The 16,640-nt window shown below is 48.2% G+C and overlaps 3 protein-coding genes across 3 annotated transcripts; 1 reads left to right on the top strand and 2 right to left on the bottom strand.

Moving 5' to 3' along the window:
* Positions 1-314: 314 nt before the first annotated feature.
* Positions 315-8,393, top strand: L228DRAFT_266539 (hypothetical protein; the record flags this gene model as incomplete). The annotated part of the gene is made up of 6 exons (XM_018334875.1): positions 315-1,902; positions 1,965-7,420; positions 7,475-7,603; positions 7,671-7,923; positions 8,044-8,188; positions 8,276-8,393. The coding sequence occupies 6 exons, from the start codon at positions 315-317 to the stop codon at positions 8,391-8,393; spliced, it is 7,689 nt and encodes a 2,562-aa protein (XP_018189735.1).
* A 1,671-nt stretch (positions 8,394-10,064) lies between these two features.
* On the bottom strand, positions 10,065-11,363 carry L228DRAFT_266538 (hypothetical protein; the record flags this gene model as incomplete). The annotated part of the gene is made up of 2 exons (XM_018334874.1): positions 10,065-11,153; positions 11,226-11,363. 2 exons carry the CDS (start codon positions 11,361-11,363, stop codon positions 10,065-10,067), a joined length of 1,227 nt encoding a protein of 408 aa, XP_018189734.1.
* A 960-nt stretch (positions 11,364-12,323) lies between these two features.
* Positions 12,324-16,428, bottom strand: L228DRAFT_259433 (WD40 repeat-like protein). Its single transcript, XM_018334159.1, has 3 exons — positions 15,053-16,428; positions 13,445-14,988; positions 12,324-13,395 (listed from the first exon to the last, which is right to left on the bottom strand). The coding sequence occupies exons 1-3, from the start codon at positions 16,422-16,424 to the stop codon at positions 12,673-12,675; spliced, it is 3,639 nt and encodes a 1,212-aa protein (XP_018189733.1). The 5' UTR covers positions 16,425-16,428; the 3' UTR covers positions 12,324-12,672.
* Positions 16,429-16,640: the final 212 nt, after the last annotated feature.

The raw sequence follows: 16,640 nt of genomic DNA, 5'->3' as shown, positions 1-16,640 counted from the left end.
CCATACAACAAACACCAACCCGCAGCCCCCTTCCCATCACCTAAAAAAATAAGCACATATAGAACGCGGACCAGCACTTTCCCCTCCAGACGGCAAGAGGATTTTTATCGTCGATAGCAAAACGATCTACGGGAGATAGTTGGTTTCTTTATTTGCTTGAATGGCGCTTTCAAAACATACCCGATGACGCATCTTATTGCACACCCAACGCCACATTTCCGACCTCCGCGATCCCGGCATAGGATCTTGGATATACTTTTTTGATGGTGATAACCGTGACTGCATCGCCTCCCCTGCTCAGATGACGTACAACCATGTCTTCGAAACAGTCCCGCGATCTTCCGAGCCCTTCTCCCTCCGCGTCGTCATTTTTACCATCGATTTCCCGCCGCTCGCGCCGTAGCTCGCTGGCCTCGGTCTCATCCATGTCCAAAGGAGCACTTTCACAGGCGCTTGATCACATTCACAGTTCGGCTTCACAGTCTGAGACTTTGACAACCTTCAATGAGTTCGCTTCGCCACCTCCAGCCGTTACTGCTGCGGAAGGAAAGAGCCTGACTGGAGACCTCGTTCATGGAGGAATTAGTGGTCTATATAGTCGATTTCGGGCTTCAGTTTCCGGAGGAAAGGAAATAACAGGAGTGTATTCTGCGCCACCGGAGCACAAGGCCGCAAAATCATCTGTCGTACGGGAGTCAGATGCGCAATCTGCGACACAACCCTCGCAACGGTCTTCGCTCCCTAGTCGAGATTCATCACAGGGGCTAATTACTTCTGAAACGAATCCAGCAACGACTTCGTATCTGCCCCCACCGACGATTAAGCCGCTGAATGCTGAAACTGGCTCGATCTCTGCGATCTCACATCCTCACGTTCAAAATAATAAAAACTTGGAGTTGCCTCAAGCCAGCAACCACATTCATTTTGATACTTTGCCACTTAAAGGAGCTGGAGATAGTTCGAGGATACCTTCCAATCATTCACTACCAGAAAGTAGCTTGCCCATCAACGACACTGCAGAAGAGCGCCGAAATTCGGATCAGGGAAGTATAAGCTTTGGAAATACGTCAAGCGATGGCAAAAAAGGCAAGGATGTGCCACTGCCACAGAGTCGTGAACCTCAAAGGACAAGAAAAGGCAGTCTCCAAAAGGAGGGTCTTGAGCCTCTGGATCTAAGCAGCATTAAAATCAGCCAACCTGCCCAAGCAGATACCAGGACGCAGGCTCGAGCACTTGGGTCCGATAAAGCTTCTCGCGCTGACACCAGCTCCGGCTCGAATGGTCCGAGCAAACCAGAACTAGATCATGCCCCTGAAACAGATCCCTTCAATCATCTAGTCTCGTCCAGAAAACAGGAGTCTTTGAGTAAGCAGCCGCTGATTACGCCGAGCGCATTTTCTGAGCACGCGACAACCAGAGGCTCTCCGGAACCGAAGTATGGAGAGAATAATCAAAACAGCCATCGGCCATCGATTTCCAATAGCGCTCAGGCGGGGGCCCTGCCGGAAGGATCCCAACCAGAACGAAAATCCTCTGCTGCGTCTGATGTCTCTCGAAACCATGAACGACCGGTCCTTGCCACGCGTGTGAGTCAATCACGTCTGCCTGGATATCGTATCTCCCGGACCTCATCGTCTGATGCCGAAGAATCACTGCCTGCAACCACCCCATTATATGAACGCCAGGTATCGCTTGGAGACGATTACTCTGCTGCTAATCAAGCTCGTCAAGGATACGTTAGCTCCAAAGGCCCTCACTTTGACCCGGAGCCTTTAAATGCAGTCTTGCCGCAGCCGCGTAGTAAAGTTTTGAGCAAAGAGTATTGGATGCGAGATGAAAATGCCAAGGATTGTTTCTGCTGCGGCGATACGTTTTCAACATTTCGGAGAAAACATCATTGTAGTGAGTAAGAACCTAGTCAGATGCCATGCGGCTTCATTGTTAACGGGTGTTTTTCACTAAAGGAACTTGTGGACAAATATTTGATTCCAAATGCACCTCCCTGGTGTCAGGGCGGCGTTTTGACTATCCTGGATCTGTGCGAGTGTGTAAACCGTGTGAGCTGATCATTAATGGGTATGATGATTCTTCGGACGTGTCCGATGACGACACTATTTCATCTGGATCCCCATTCAGACAACGGCAGACGTTAAATATAACACCAGATGCAGTCCTGGCAAATTCGACTCAAGCGGATCAAGCTATTTCAAAAAGAGCTCCGCCGGATCAAAATCACAACATTACTGGGACACCAGTGATGGCTATACCGGCTACTAGAAGAGCAAGGGATGCCTCTAGCCGCGGTTCAGCGGTCTTAGAGATCGATGGACCTCGGCCGCTGAGCCGGCCAAGCTCCTCGAGATCGCTCAAGGCTTCCATAACGGGAAGACCGCACTCGTCAAGCCACAAGCGGCACCATTCGCGATATCAGCACCTCAGGGGATTTAGATCTTTTGCGGAAGATCGAGCTCCATTTCATCGCAGTGTGGCGGATGAAAAGCCATCAATATTACCAGCATTCCACAACGATAGCATCATAGATCCCGACCTCGCGCCTTACCTTTCAGACGAAGGTTCTAGTCCTGATGAACAGATCAGTATCTTTGGCGCGTTGAACAGCGATATGCCAGTTGGTAGTGTGGGCAATGAGAGAAATGGACTGGGTGGCTTTTTAGCTGCCGTAAAGAAGGGGAGATCGAAGCTCGGTGAAAAGAGCCTCAGCGGCGTTAGTTTAGGCCGAGATCCAGATGAGGCCAGCCTTGGCAGCTCTAGGGTCAATGGAATGATTCGCTCCTCGAGAAAGCGCAACTTGAGCACAGCGAACCTTGCGCATCAGCGCGTTTTTCCTATGAACAAACAAAACGGTGCCAGTCGTGCTTTGGGACTGGGGGATGCCAATGGCGCTGAATCACCTACGGCAGATGACTCTGTTAGAGGTGCTTCTCGCATTTCCACTTTAACTCGAAGTGCATCGATGACTGGTGTCGACGCGCCAGCTGTAGAATTGAATTATGCTAGCCTACAGCATGTCAGCAAGCTCCTCAAGCAGCTCTTACAGGACTCTGGTGTACCTAGTGTGTCACGCTGGGAGAGGGCTCTTCTACCAATCCTTCTCCAGAGCACAGACGATGTCAATCCGGACGTTAGTCACGGCGATGACATTGATATTCGTCATTATGTGAAGCTAAAGAAAGTGCCGGGAGGCAGACCAGGGGATACGCATTACGTCTCTGGCGTAGTATTCTCCAAGAATCTGGCGCTGAAGAGCATGCCCAGAAGCATTTTCAATCCAAGGATCGTTGTTGTCACTTTTCCAATAGAATATGCTCGACACCAACAACACTTCATGAGCCTCGAACCGGTTATATCCCAGGAGCGAGAATTTCTGGAGAATCTGGTTAATCGGATCGCTGCTCTTCGCCCACAGCTTCTCCTTGTTCAACGCAATGTGTCTGGTCTTGCTCTCCAGTTCCTCGAGGAAGCGAATATCGCAACTGCTTACAATGTGAAACCTTCGGTCATTGAAGCTGTGGCGCGTTGTACTCAAGCCCGAATCATATCATCAATTGACAAACTGGCCATTCAGCCAGCCCAGCTTGGAACCTGCGAGGGGTTCCATCTGAAGACGTATGTGCAAGCAAATCGAAAGAAAACCTACATGTACTTCTCGGGCTGCTCCAAGGATCTTGGTTGCACAATCGTTCTTCGAGGAGCCGACCTTGGCACACTGAGCAAGATCAAGAAGGTTACAGAGTTCATGATATACGTTGTCTATAATTTGAAGCTTGAGACCTGCTTAATGAGGGACGAATTCGTCTTGATCCCTTCCTCCACGTCTGAAGGAAGTCTCACACCCAGCAACAATGCCTGCCTCCAGCAACCTGCTGATTGCAAAAGACCGCCATCCACAAAAGTCGAAGACTTGGAAACTAAGTCTTACGAGTATCCTGTCAATCAGCCTAGTAGTACTACACCAATAGCGACCAACGCTCCTCAAGACGGCAACCCAGGACGACTCCCCGGCACACGACCCGTTTCCTCAAATACCGAATTAGCAGGGCAGCCTGACTCTGACGAGCTTTTAATGCCGGACGATGTGCCAATGCCCACATTCTATGAAGATATGATCGAGAAACACAAAAATACCATTCTGTCAGCCTCACCTTTTGTTAAATTCATGCAACCTTATCTTCTTATGAGGGCTCGAGAACAGGAGCGGCGGCTTGCTTATCTCAAGCGTTTGAGAGATCAGGACATTAGCGAGGAAAATGTCATGGACGAGAAGGAAAGATCACAAAAATTCGATCTGATCAAACCTGAAATGGTTCATGAGTCCGTCCTAGGCGCTTCGAGAAAAGTACGTGAAGTGTTGCGTGCTGTCCACGATGCGGAGTATGACAAGGCACTCCATAGCTACAAAACCCAGAAGCGTCAATGGGAAACATACATCTCGGGAAATCGCGATCTTTTCGACCCCTTTTCTCACCAGAGCATCGTGGTGTTGTACAGTGTTGTTTGCACGGTCACCACTGTCCCATGCTTTGGCCCCGAGTTGCTCGCGCTAGAATTCTACAACGAGCATGGGAACGAGTTTGATTTTGAGGCAGATTGCACGTTGGGACAGTATGTCGAAGAGCTCTGCCTTGGATCTGATACCGTTTGCATGGCCAATGGCTGTGAGAGAAAAATGTTTGACCACCATCGGCAGTATGTCCATGGCGAGGCTCAAGTTAGCGTGTTCGTCCAGCATTATCCGAGCAAGCTACGCGGTATGCAAGACACGATCCTGATGTGGAATTGTTGTAGAGTTTGTGGAACGGAAACCCAGGTGATACCAATGTCTGAGAGCACATGGAAATATTCATTTGGGAAGTATCTCGAGCTAGCTTTCTGGAGCAGCGATTTGCACCCAAGAGCGGGCGTCTGCCCTCACGATATTCACCGAGATCATCTAAGATTTTTCGGATACAAAGATGTCGCTCTTCGAATACAATACGATCCAATCAATCTGTTGGAGATAATCGTTCCTCGACCCAGGGTGATCTGGAAGGTTGAGAATGATTTGAGGATCAAGAATGAGCAATTCGAAAAGACTGAGGATAGAATACATAGATTTATGTCTTCTGTCAAAAGTCGTATCAAAGGCATCAAACTCGAAAGTGTTGCTCCCGAAAAGTCTGAAGCCTGTAAAGCGGAGATAGAACGACTTACCAGAAAGGCAAATGAGGATCATTCTCAATTGATCAAGAATTTACAAGACAAATATATGGATTCAAAATACTTTGAGATGATTCCCTTGAACAGGGCAGTCAGGGCGATGCAAGAGAAGGTTGCGGAGTGGGATGCCGCCTTTTCCGATTTTGACAGGAACTTCTTCCCCTCTGAGCGGGATATTCGAAGGCTAGCGGCTCTTCAGCTAAAAAAGATTTTCCTCGATCGAGATGATTCATCGGTAGGCACTGTCGAAGCCGGCCCCGATTCAAGTAGTACAGAAATTGAGATGAGCGAAAAGCCCGCTCATGATACATCGATAGCGCTCAGTCCACAGCCGGCGCATATGTCACCTGAAGAAACCCACGACGTGCTTACCTCTGTTGTGAATGAGCAAGCTAAAACGGCCCAGAGCGTGGAAAGCGATACACAGCGGCAGATCTTGCCTGGAAATGGTTCTCCAGGGTCTGGTTCGAACGGAACCATTCAAGTTGATTTGCAAGAGTTATCCGGGAAAGGAGTCCAGCATCTTGACCTTGCTGTGCCAGTGGAAGTTTCCGAACGTGCATCATCCTCAGTGCAATCTGCCTCTGATGAGCAACAGAAGAATGGCCACGGCTCCCCGGTCTCTGGTGGGACACCTGAAGCATCTCCAACGCAAGCCCCTTCAGCATTGGAGCCGAAAATATCAGAAAAGGTGGAACAGATGCGTAAATCTGCTCTGAACACTGCTCAGCCAGTGAGCCAAGTCCAAGCTTCTGGCATTCCTCGACTTGCTCAGGCTTCCGCTCGAACTGGCAGTGGCTCGGCCTCTCCGCCGTTGTATCGCATGCAATCCCAACCAGCACATCTTCATCTGGAATCGAATAGAAATGGAGCAAGAACCAATGCCGTTTCAACTACATCTCTTGGGTCAAGGGCTATGCCATCACCTTCGAGTAGTGCCGATTCTTCGCGCCAAGTTTCTGCTGAATCGTCTAAAGGAGGGGACAAGAAATTCTCGGAGAGATTTGGGGTTCATACGATCAAACCTCTTAAACACACGGCTGGTCATTCTCTCATCCCGCGATCTATACACCATGCAAGGAAAGACTCCAAGGTTTTCACCTTGGCAAAACACTTTGAACAGCTCAGCCGCGAGTTCGAGAAAGAAAGGCTTCGGGAGCGACGCCTCAGGGCTGCAGGAAGTAGGCAATCCCGTGCTTATCCCATCACCTCTTCGAAGCCCATTGTGGAGGTCTACCGCAACGTGCACGAGGCCGTCGAAGAACGAGAGCCGTCTGATGATGACCATTCCACCCATGAGCCGCGACGAGATTCTCAGGATACAATGAATGCAACAGATAATGGGCTGTCCCAAAGTCCTCCGCCATCGACTCTTTCTCAATCCCCAGCTGACTCTACGATTGCGAGAGAAATTACCTCGGACGAAGTTCCCGAACGAACTGAAGCAGTTCCGGATGCTAGTCAAGTCGGTTCGGAGATTGAAGCCGAACCAGAAGTAAGCGATTTGGAGCGTTCAATTCTGGATGATATACCAGAGCCTACAGATGAATCACAGATTGCGTCTCCGACTGAGTCTTCCCTTGAGCTGCCTAAGCATGAAAAGTCTTCGTTGATGAAGATGCTTACCAACTTCTGGGCTGAACGGTCCGCGAGTGGGTGGGCGGCCCTTGACTATCCGCTGATAGCAACGGACCACGTTTTTGCAGATTCGGACATTATTGTCCGGGAAGATGAGCCAAGCTCACTTATTGCGTTTGCTCTTGGGTCGGAGGATTATATGACCAAGCTGCGTGCAATCCGCGAAAGGAAAGATGATTCCGCGGCTCAGGAAGACGAACCTCGCCCGGCCAGTAGTACTTCGGAGGAGAACGACCAGATTGAAGTTGAGCGATCACTGCTACGGTCCACTGGGACGCATCTGAAGTACCAGTTTCAAGAAGGTTCAGCCAAGATGCTTTGCAAGATATTTTATGCAGAGCAATTTGATGCTTTGCGCAGAAAATGCGGCGTTTCTGATCGCATCGTAGAGTCATTTTCACGATGCTTGAAATGGGACTCCAAAGGCGGCAAGACCAAATCGGTTTTTCTCAAGACGCTTGATGATCGATTTGTGTTAAAGTCTCTATCGCCGATTGAAACACAAGCATTCTTGAAATTTGCACCCGCCTACTTTCAAATCATGTCCGAAGCATTATTCCACGAGGTATGTACCGGAACCTTATTTCCCTCTTCTAATTTTGTTCTGACATCAATACAGCTACCGTCAGTCATTGCCAAGATGTTTGGATTCTATCAAGTCATTATCAAGAATCCCAACACTGGTGTGGAATTCAACTGGTATCTACTAGCAATGGAGAATCTATTCTATGACCGAACGCCAACGAGGGTATGTGAATTATTTTTTATCCCGAATGAACTCCAAGTCACATCACTAACTTTACTTATCATTACAGATCTTCGATCTCAAGGGATCCATGCGCAACAGATATACGCGGTCCACAGGGGAGCGAAATGAAGTTCTCTTGGACGAAAACATGGTCGAATTCATCTATGAATCGCCCCTCTTCGCACGCGAGCACTCGAAGCGATTACTACGCGCTAGTGTCTGGAATGACACGCTCTTTCTCGCAAGACAAAATGTCATGGACTACAGTCTTATGATTGCCATTGATGAAAACAGAAAGGAGCTCGTCGTTGGTATCATTGGTATGTTGCCACCTTTAAAACTTCCAAGCTTGTCAACCAAGCTTGTTTCAGCTTTTTCTTTTGGCTCTTTTCCCCAAATATTTTGGGCTACTGGACACTTACATTTCCCCTTTATTACAGATTGCATCCGCACCTACACGTGGGACAAGAAGCTCGAATCCTGGATCAAAGACCGCGGCAAGAATAAGCCTACCGTGACCAGCCCCAAGGAATACAAGAGCCGCTTCCGAGAAGCCATGGGCAGATATGTCTTGCAAGCTCCAAAGTAAGCCATCCATCATCCCACATTCGTCAATTTTTATTCATTTTATTTTTCATTTTTTCTTCCTCTTCTAACGCTCTTTGACTCAAGTTGCTGGCATCAATTCACCCGGCAGACAATCGAGCGTCGTCCACCCTCAAGAGTCGACGGCTTACCTAGCGATGTGCACGCCCTTGTCGATAACGATGGGCCTGATGCCAGACTTTAGATCTCCATGCCTTTTTTACCGTCAATCTAATACCCCCGTCAACTTTGCTCGCTGCTCCTGGAATGATATGTTTCTTTTTCCTTTCCTTTTTCCTTTCCTTTTTCTTTTCGTGTTTTTTTTTTTGTTTTTTTTTTTTTAGGTCTTCATAAGCGGTGGTGTTTATCGGGATATCAGGATATCGGAATATCTTTTTCTTTCAAAAAACCTCGGGATTCTGGAGGGGGAGGTATAGTCTGCAGCGTTTTCTCTATGATTTGGCCGTGCTCTTTTAACAATAATAAAAAATACTTTGAACCGCGCTAGAGGTGGACATTGCCTGATTGGGCCTCTCTGCAAGGTATCACCACTTCCATGCGAGGGTTTTGCTGCATTGCTGCAAGGTGTAAGTGACTAAGTAGGCCTGGATGTATGCATCGTGTCATGAAACAGCCCCCCGTGGCAGCAGCCCCCGCCCCCCCAAACACCCTATCCCAGAACCCGTGAGACTTGATACATGAATGATGCTCACTAATTACAGTTAAAGCTTCTAGTAATGTAGTTAAGAATTGTGGTTAAGAATCTATATTTTAACCTATCTAGCTCAATTTTCATGCTATATGCTTCGGGGTTGATACATTTCCAACATAGAATACATAGGTTTATTGTAAAAATCATCTTTATGTTAGTCAAATTTAGGGAGGGAAGGAGGGAGAAGCAAAGCTTCAACGGACTGAATTTTAATTCTTATACTATCTATACTATACATACCATACCATACGTACCATACCATACCAGTAACCCTATACCCTATACCCTTAATATACAAAATAGTTCAAAGTCCACCTCCGAGTGAAACATAGCGTGAAACAAAGAGAGGGCCTTGCATCAATTAATTGACCCTTGCATAAGTAATTAAGCCCTTGCATGCAGCTCAATTATATAAGGAGTCAAGATGGCCCCGGAATCTCAATTCTTTCAACATCACCGTGCTATGACTACTATGCTATGACTACTATGCTATGAAAACAAGCTTCCCCGGCGAGGCCGTGGAGAATGCTAAGAGTCCAGACTAACCCTTCAGACTAACCTCTCAATAGGGACCATCCGATCGCCGGACTAGAAGCTCCCAGCGGCCAGCGGCCAGCGCCCAGGAATCGCCCGTTCAACTTGTTCTAGCGATATTACATTGTTGCATGTTGTTTGCATGTTGCATTTGCAGGTAGAATTCCACATTACCTATAGGTGGAGTTATGATGAATCACGAAAACGGTATAAACACTATTGTCCTTAGGCAAGGTATTAGAACTGTCTATTTGGCAAGGTATCACGGGAGCCATGTGTAAATTTATATGAATTGCGAGGTGTATCTAGACTGTGTAGTCCCCTTGTCCTTCTTCAGTAAACTTCTTTTTTGGTCATGAGATAGCATTAGCATGCATCTTGAGAATCGTAAATCGTAACAAGATGCTTTAAAAGCTAGAATATACGTCTTTAAGTAATCGTTACCGGGAGAGAAAGAGGGAGAGAGGAAACGCCGTAACCATATAGTAGCGATCCATTCAGAGGAAAAGCCACCAAGAAATAAGAAAATAAAGAGAACAAAAAATGAGAGAGAAGAAAAAAAAAGAGAGAAGCTAATGGATAGAGGAAACAAGAAGAAGATAAGAACCAAGTTGTATAACTCTAAACACACTAAACAGCTTCGCGGTGCCGATATGGTTCATACGGCATAGCTGTGCCAATATTGTGGCTGGGATTATACCCCGTGTAATCCGTGTGCGGCGGGAATCCTCCTGCTCCTGCTGCCGGTGCTACTCCTCCGTGGTACTGGCCATCATCGTGGCCCATGTACGGGCTCGGAACACGGTCGTAGCCATAGGTGCCTGGCCGGAGAGGCGCGCCGGCGCCAGTGCCGCTGGCCCCGCCGGTCATCATGGGGATAGGACCATCCTTTTCTCCACGGCTGCGGGTTCTGCCTCGCTTCGAGGGAGAAGAAGAAGAGGAGCGGCCGGAGCAGCAGCAGGTGCTGAGGACCCAGAACAATCCGGCTGCGGCAGCGAACGCGACTGCCAGCCACGTGGTAACGTAGATTTGCTTTCCCATGGAGCCGTGGATGCCGTATTTCTTCAGCGCGCTGTCAAAGGTGCCTGCGAGCGAAGCGTACAGGGCCGTGGAAGTGATTGAGGCGGCAAGAGTAAAGATGAAGGCGACCGTCGAGGCGATGCTCGTGACGAAACTGCCCCAGCGGGAGAAAATGGCAAAGAATCCGAGGATGAACTCGGCGATGGTGGCGAAAAAGGCAATGGCGTAGGCGATGAACATCCATTTCGCGACCGCCTTGTATGTCGCTAGGCCCTTTTTCAAGGACTCGTTGTAGATCTTGTCGTGCAGGTAGCTGTGGATCTCGGATTGGATTTTGGATTCGATTTCTGAGAGCTGAGAGGATGAGGATGAAGAAGAAGAGGCGGACGAGGAGGAGTTGGTGCTGTTGTCCAGGCCCCAGACTTGGACGGGGTTGAAGTAGAATTCTGCCTTGCGCGGGGAACAATATTCGACGTGGTCGACTTGGTGTTGGCTGGATTTGTTGCTGCTGGAGGAGGAAGTGGTGATGCTGCCGTCGCAGTAGTTCCATAGTGCCACGGTGTAAAAGTCCTTGAGACCCAGCGCGGTGGTCAGGTTGGTGCCGGTGCTGGACAATGCAGCGGACAAGTCCGAAGAGCTGATGCCTGTTTCACTGGCAACGAGGGATTCTAGGCTCGATGTTACGTTTTGCGCATTGGCCTAAAGGTGAAGTGTATCGTCAGAATCGATGGCTTGAGGGAGATGACGGGGGAGGGCAGGAGGAGAACATACCTTGAAGAAGTAGAGATTGTTTAATGTGCTAGAATTCTTGTTGGTTCCGCCCATGCCCACGAGGATAATGCAGATCAAAGACGCAAGCGTCAGGGCCATGGGCGTGAAGATACACGCTACTCTGCCTGCTTTGCCCATCTTGTCGGCTGCAATACGCAGTACAGCTTTGTCGTAATTTCAGTTGCAGTCGTTTCCTTATTTGATGATGATGACAATTTTGAACCTGGACTGGAAACTCAAATAGGTCTTTTGAAACCGCGGGATAAGAACGCGAAGATTAAGCTATGGCAGTATGGTACTGTAGCTTCGTTCTGAAGATGATCAAACGCGTTATGTCACTGTTATCGTGCCAGTCGTGAAGATCGTAGCGATAAGGCTGGCTAGTGGGCTAGCTATCGCGATGTTCTATCGTAAGATGTGTGATGATGGTGATGATGATGAAAATGAAGATTCAAAAAAGAAAAGGGCATTCACGTCATTTAAGTAAAAAGTGTCAGACAAGGCTGGTGACATGCCAAGTGAAACCGTTTGCCTGCCAGCAGCCCAAGTCAATAATTGTGTGGCGGAGTAACGACACAGACGATCTTAGCTACTTCCTAACCTCCATTACTACAACGATAATCCAAGGCTGCGAATTGCGTTGCCAGGGCGAGGCGGAGTCGGTCGCTAAGAGAAAAATAAGTGCGAGGTGGAGAGGATCTGCCACGCAATTCCAGGGTCTCCCGGTAGGGGATGGACAAGTATCCTTGCTAACTGTTTTGCTGGTTAGGTACTTGTTGGGTGGGTCATTCCTCAAATGCACAGTGCCCCTTGGCTGACGCAGCCCCAGGCACGAGCACAAAAACTAAAATTGGAAATTGATTCTCCACTTGGCTCGTGTTTGCACAAAGTGTACAGAGGTACTTTACTTTCAAAGCCTTCTCCACATACAGCCATGTACCTTGTATAAAGTCAAACGAAATCAGATAAGATCATAATTCATCTTGATAATCTTGCAACAATCATTCGCAATCACAGTGTATATCATATTGAGAAAAATTCATTTTCTTAGCTTTCTGAGGCTAGAATAATTTAACGTCTAAGCAGAAAATGACTTTTGTGTCGTGTCCTCGTAAATACAAATCTAAATGCTATATACACGGCATTCCTGCTCTTTTAGGCCGAATTATGATATGCCTGCCTTCAGACGCAAGGCCGAGTTGGCTAGTTATCTGATCTCGCAAGATATAGATTTTCCCGTACACAACTGCCGGGTATCTCAGTGGCTGAGAGGCTATGAAAATTGCGTCGTCACCATGTCTCGGAGAAAAATAGCTTGGCGTTGCAGTGGTCGACTCTTGAACGGATTAAGCTTCGGTCGCCAGCCTATTCCCGCAGTTGAAAATAAAAGTAGCACAGCCTCAATCTAGACAGCTCCACGTGGGAAGACCCCTGATTTAGCCTTGCTTCAAGTGTTTTCGGGAATAGTCCATACGTCCATGCCGACACCGCAGACCATGACACGAATTGGTTCTCCGTCTTCCTGGACGACGTCGATTGAAGACACATCTGCGATAGGCGTGAACTCGTTGGCCAGGAGCTTGACCTCCATGCCCTCAACTCCGTTTGATTCTTCACCAACAACCAAAGACCAAGCTTTCAATCTCTGATCGTTGCTCGAGGAAAAGAAGATGAATCGCCTACGGCCAGCCGGGTCTTTGAAATTAACATCGACAATTGAAGCCAAGGCAGTAACGGCAGCGGTATGGGCATTCGGTACGAGTAATGGTGAACAAGAAGACTTTCCTTGTTGATGCCGCACCAAAGTAAACGCAACAGAATTGTCGTCACCTCCGGTCCCCACCAGCAGCGTTTCATCATTGATCTCGTGCGCAGTGAAGCATTTGATTGTGCTTTGGTGGACCTTGGCGCTTGCTGTGCATGAGGCTGTGCGGTCTTCTAGGCTTGATTGAGAAGATGTTAATTTCCCCTCAGAGACTACAATGCCAAGATCGCGCAAAGGCGTCCCAAGATCCCAAAACCCAAGGTAGCCATCAGTTCCTGCTGTTATGAGATGGAAGCTATCCTTGCCAATGAGATGATATGCTTGTGTCAAGCAAGATGTCTTGTATGTGCCCGTCAGGAGCAATTCTACCTTTTTCTCAGGGTCACCCGTCCAGTAGCGATAAGTCTAAAGCATTATTAGCAACCGCCTCTTAAAATAAAGGAATCATACTGACCCTTATCGTTGAATCAGAGTAAACAAGCGTAATAAGAAACCCTGACTCTTGAGCATCATCTCTACTCGTTGCTTTTCTGACTTCAGAAATATCAAATCCAGTGATTCGAAGTTCATGAGAGGCACTTGGCGACTGACAGATTGCTTCGCACACGACACCGATTCCGATCGATGGGATTTCGCGGACTCTCCAGATAAAGAACTCTTCGAAGCCGCCACTGCTGAAGAGATAGGAACCGTCCTCGGACCACTTGAGGTGCTGTATTCCTGTCTTATGCTTCTTGAGGAGGGCGCCACACCTGTATCCTCCGGCCCCAGTGTTAGGGTCTGATACAGGTTTTCGCAGGAAGAGCCGAATGGTAGTGTCTTCCGCTCCGGTTGCCACAATTCCTCCGCATTTTCCTGACTGGTTTTTAGCTGGCGAGATTGCGAGCGATTTAATCTCACGGCCATGTGCACCATTTTGAAGAACTTGGTGAGACGGGCCGCATTGTAACCGCATTTGCAACTCCGATGCCTTTGTCCAGACCAATGCGCATTCTGAATTCGGATCTGCATCGAGCTTAGAGAATGCCCAGCTCCTATGTGCGCCACCACATTCTACAATCATAAGCTCACTCTGTGTTGTCTCGTTCCAGACAACAAAGTAAATGCTGCGAAAGCCGTATAATACAAGCTCGTCCTTTGAATTAAAGTAAGCACCCTCGATATTCGGCCCAAACGGTGGAGTCGCCACATGAACTGTGCTCCATTGGGCGTCGATGCCTCCGTCATCCGATTTAATAATGTTCAACTCATGAATGGAATATTTACCGTCTCGTCCTGCCGTGAGTATGTACTCGGTGTTTTGTGTATTCGAACTTTGAGGGAGGCCCGTAATGACCGTAATTGCATCGGTCGCTATCTTTACGCGGGAGCTAGAGAAAGGAGTCAAGGTGGCCTGCTGGTCGGACACGCTATTGACCTCAGAGAGGGGATAGACCAGCAATTCCCCATTTCTGGAACCTACAACCAACAGCCCTCTGTTGACGAGGGAGCGGACGCTGGTTACCACGAACCCTTTCGGCAATTCAAGCCTCTTCGTTTCTGTGGCAGCAACAGCAGGTATAGATTCTCCGGCTTCTTGACGCCTCACTCGAACACTATAAGCCATGAACGAGCCCAAACATGTGATGACGAGCCAGAACTCGTTGGCGGATATTTCGTGGGTAAAGAGACCAGCAATTTTACCGCCAACATCTGTCAAGTCCCCGAGAGTTTTAGATCGATTATCGTAATACCGCACAAGCCCTGTAGCACCGCCGATGAAAGCAAGACCAGAATTGGGAGGAGCGCCCATAACAGAATACGATCTCAAATCATCGAATTGGGCAAGCTTCTCCCTCAGTAAAGCTCGCTTAATAGTTTGACCTTCTGAGAGAATTCGAGCTGTTGCAAGGAAAACTGTTCCTTGACTGGTGGAAGCGATAAATTTGTTCGAGTCTAAGAAGGCGTAGCATTTGAAAACGTCCCTGGCAACAGCACCCTGCTTTCGGACCTTGTTTTCTGTATATTATGAGCTATTGACCACTATAGAAACCATGATTGTTTTGAATTTGCGATAACTCACCTTCAGTAGCTCTCTCAACGAACTCTTTATCTTCGCTATTATTTGGAGCAGTAGCACTCTTTAGGAAATCATCCGCGCCCCAAGATTCTGAGTGGGGTTTCTTCAGGCCCTGGCTACCTAAACACGGCTGCAGCGTTCTGAAAACCACCCTGCCATCAGCACCGCCAGTGGCTAAGGCAAGATCTCCGTGCTGGTCACGACTCAAGCTCATCGACCAGATATTCTTTCCTGAATGCAAGTTTGATGACTCGACGTTTGTCAACGCATAGGGAAACTCTGGCTTGGGCTTTTGGTTCTTTTTGTTGGTTGCCGCCTCATCTGGCCTGGAGGTCAATGTCCATTGTTGACATGTAGCATCTTCTCCAAAAGAGATGATCCTTGCTATGCCAAAAGCTGTCTGAGAGGGATCGTCGATATCAACGAAGAGCGCGCCCCATATTCGCGATGCATGACCCCACGCAACTGCACCGCAATGCTCTGCGCCGGAAATGTCATCTGGAATATCTCGTCCAAAGCCTGTTTCACACTCATCATGTGAGGCATCGTTGATTTGCCGCTCTCGATTCGGCGTCAGTGCGCAGCATTCTGAGATGTTCCATACTCTTATAGTACGATCATCGCTGCAGCTGGCAAGCAGGCGCCGAGGAGCATCTCCTCCCAAATGAGACAGCTCATGCGATATATGCACTCCGAAAATAGATCCCTCATGACCTCTGAAGACATAGTCCAATTGCGGTAGAGCAACTGGGCGAACTTTTCCATCCACGAAACAAGACCACACAAGAATATCTCCAAACACAGTTCCAGAGGCAATAACAATGTGAGAAGCGGAAAAGAACAAAACATGCGCTGAATAGAGGATAGAACGTGAACCAGAAGCAATGTGAGAAATGACAGGCAATTTTTCGTCTTGCAAATACAAGCCACCTTCCACATATGCATGGAGCAGGGCGTTGTGCGCAGTAACCAAGATTGCACTACATGCATTCTCCGCCCTCTCGGTCCCTTCGGACCTAAAAGTTGCAGCCAAAATCCAATCCGAGGCCAACGCTTCCACTGTACTGCTGGACCAATTTAATGTGACAGCGCATGCATTTTCAACATAGTCGAGTTGTACAAATCTAACGGAGTGTCCACCCCAGATGAGTACCAGGATTTGTGCATTTCTGTTATTTTGCGGATCAAATTGCCAGCGAGCCTCAACGCCATGGATTGCCTGTGCGCGAAACACTTGCTTTTCTATCAAGATGCTCTCATTCCGGGTATCAATGACCCTAAGCCGCGGACCTTCTCCGGCCAAGAGGAGGCGACCATGAAACTCTGGGACAAAGGAAAGAGCAGTCACAGGAGTCGATGCGTGCTCATGCCGCATTTTTGCAGCGAAATTAATTTTTGTGCTTCATGTAAACCGGCACAATTTTATGAGACATGTCCAATTGTTTGCTTAGTCATCACAATGTTATCGCGAGGCGCGGAAAGTTGCACGCTACGCGAATCACCACTGTGAATGTATCCAACTTCCAAAGAGTACTACGCACTGTATATTATTGCATGGATTGCTTTTTCAACACTGCTCCATTATAACAGA

This window comes from Xylona heveae (assembly GCF_001619985.1).
Source record: "Xylona heveae TC161 unplaced genomic scaffold L228scaffold_3, whole genome shotgun sequence".
NCBI lineage: Eukaryota > Fungi > Ascomycota > Xylonomycetes > Xylonales > Xylonaceae > Xylona > Xylona heveae.
This window is presented reverse-complemented; position numbering and strand designations above follow the sequence as displayed.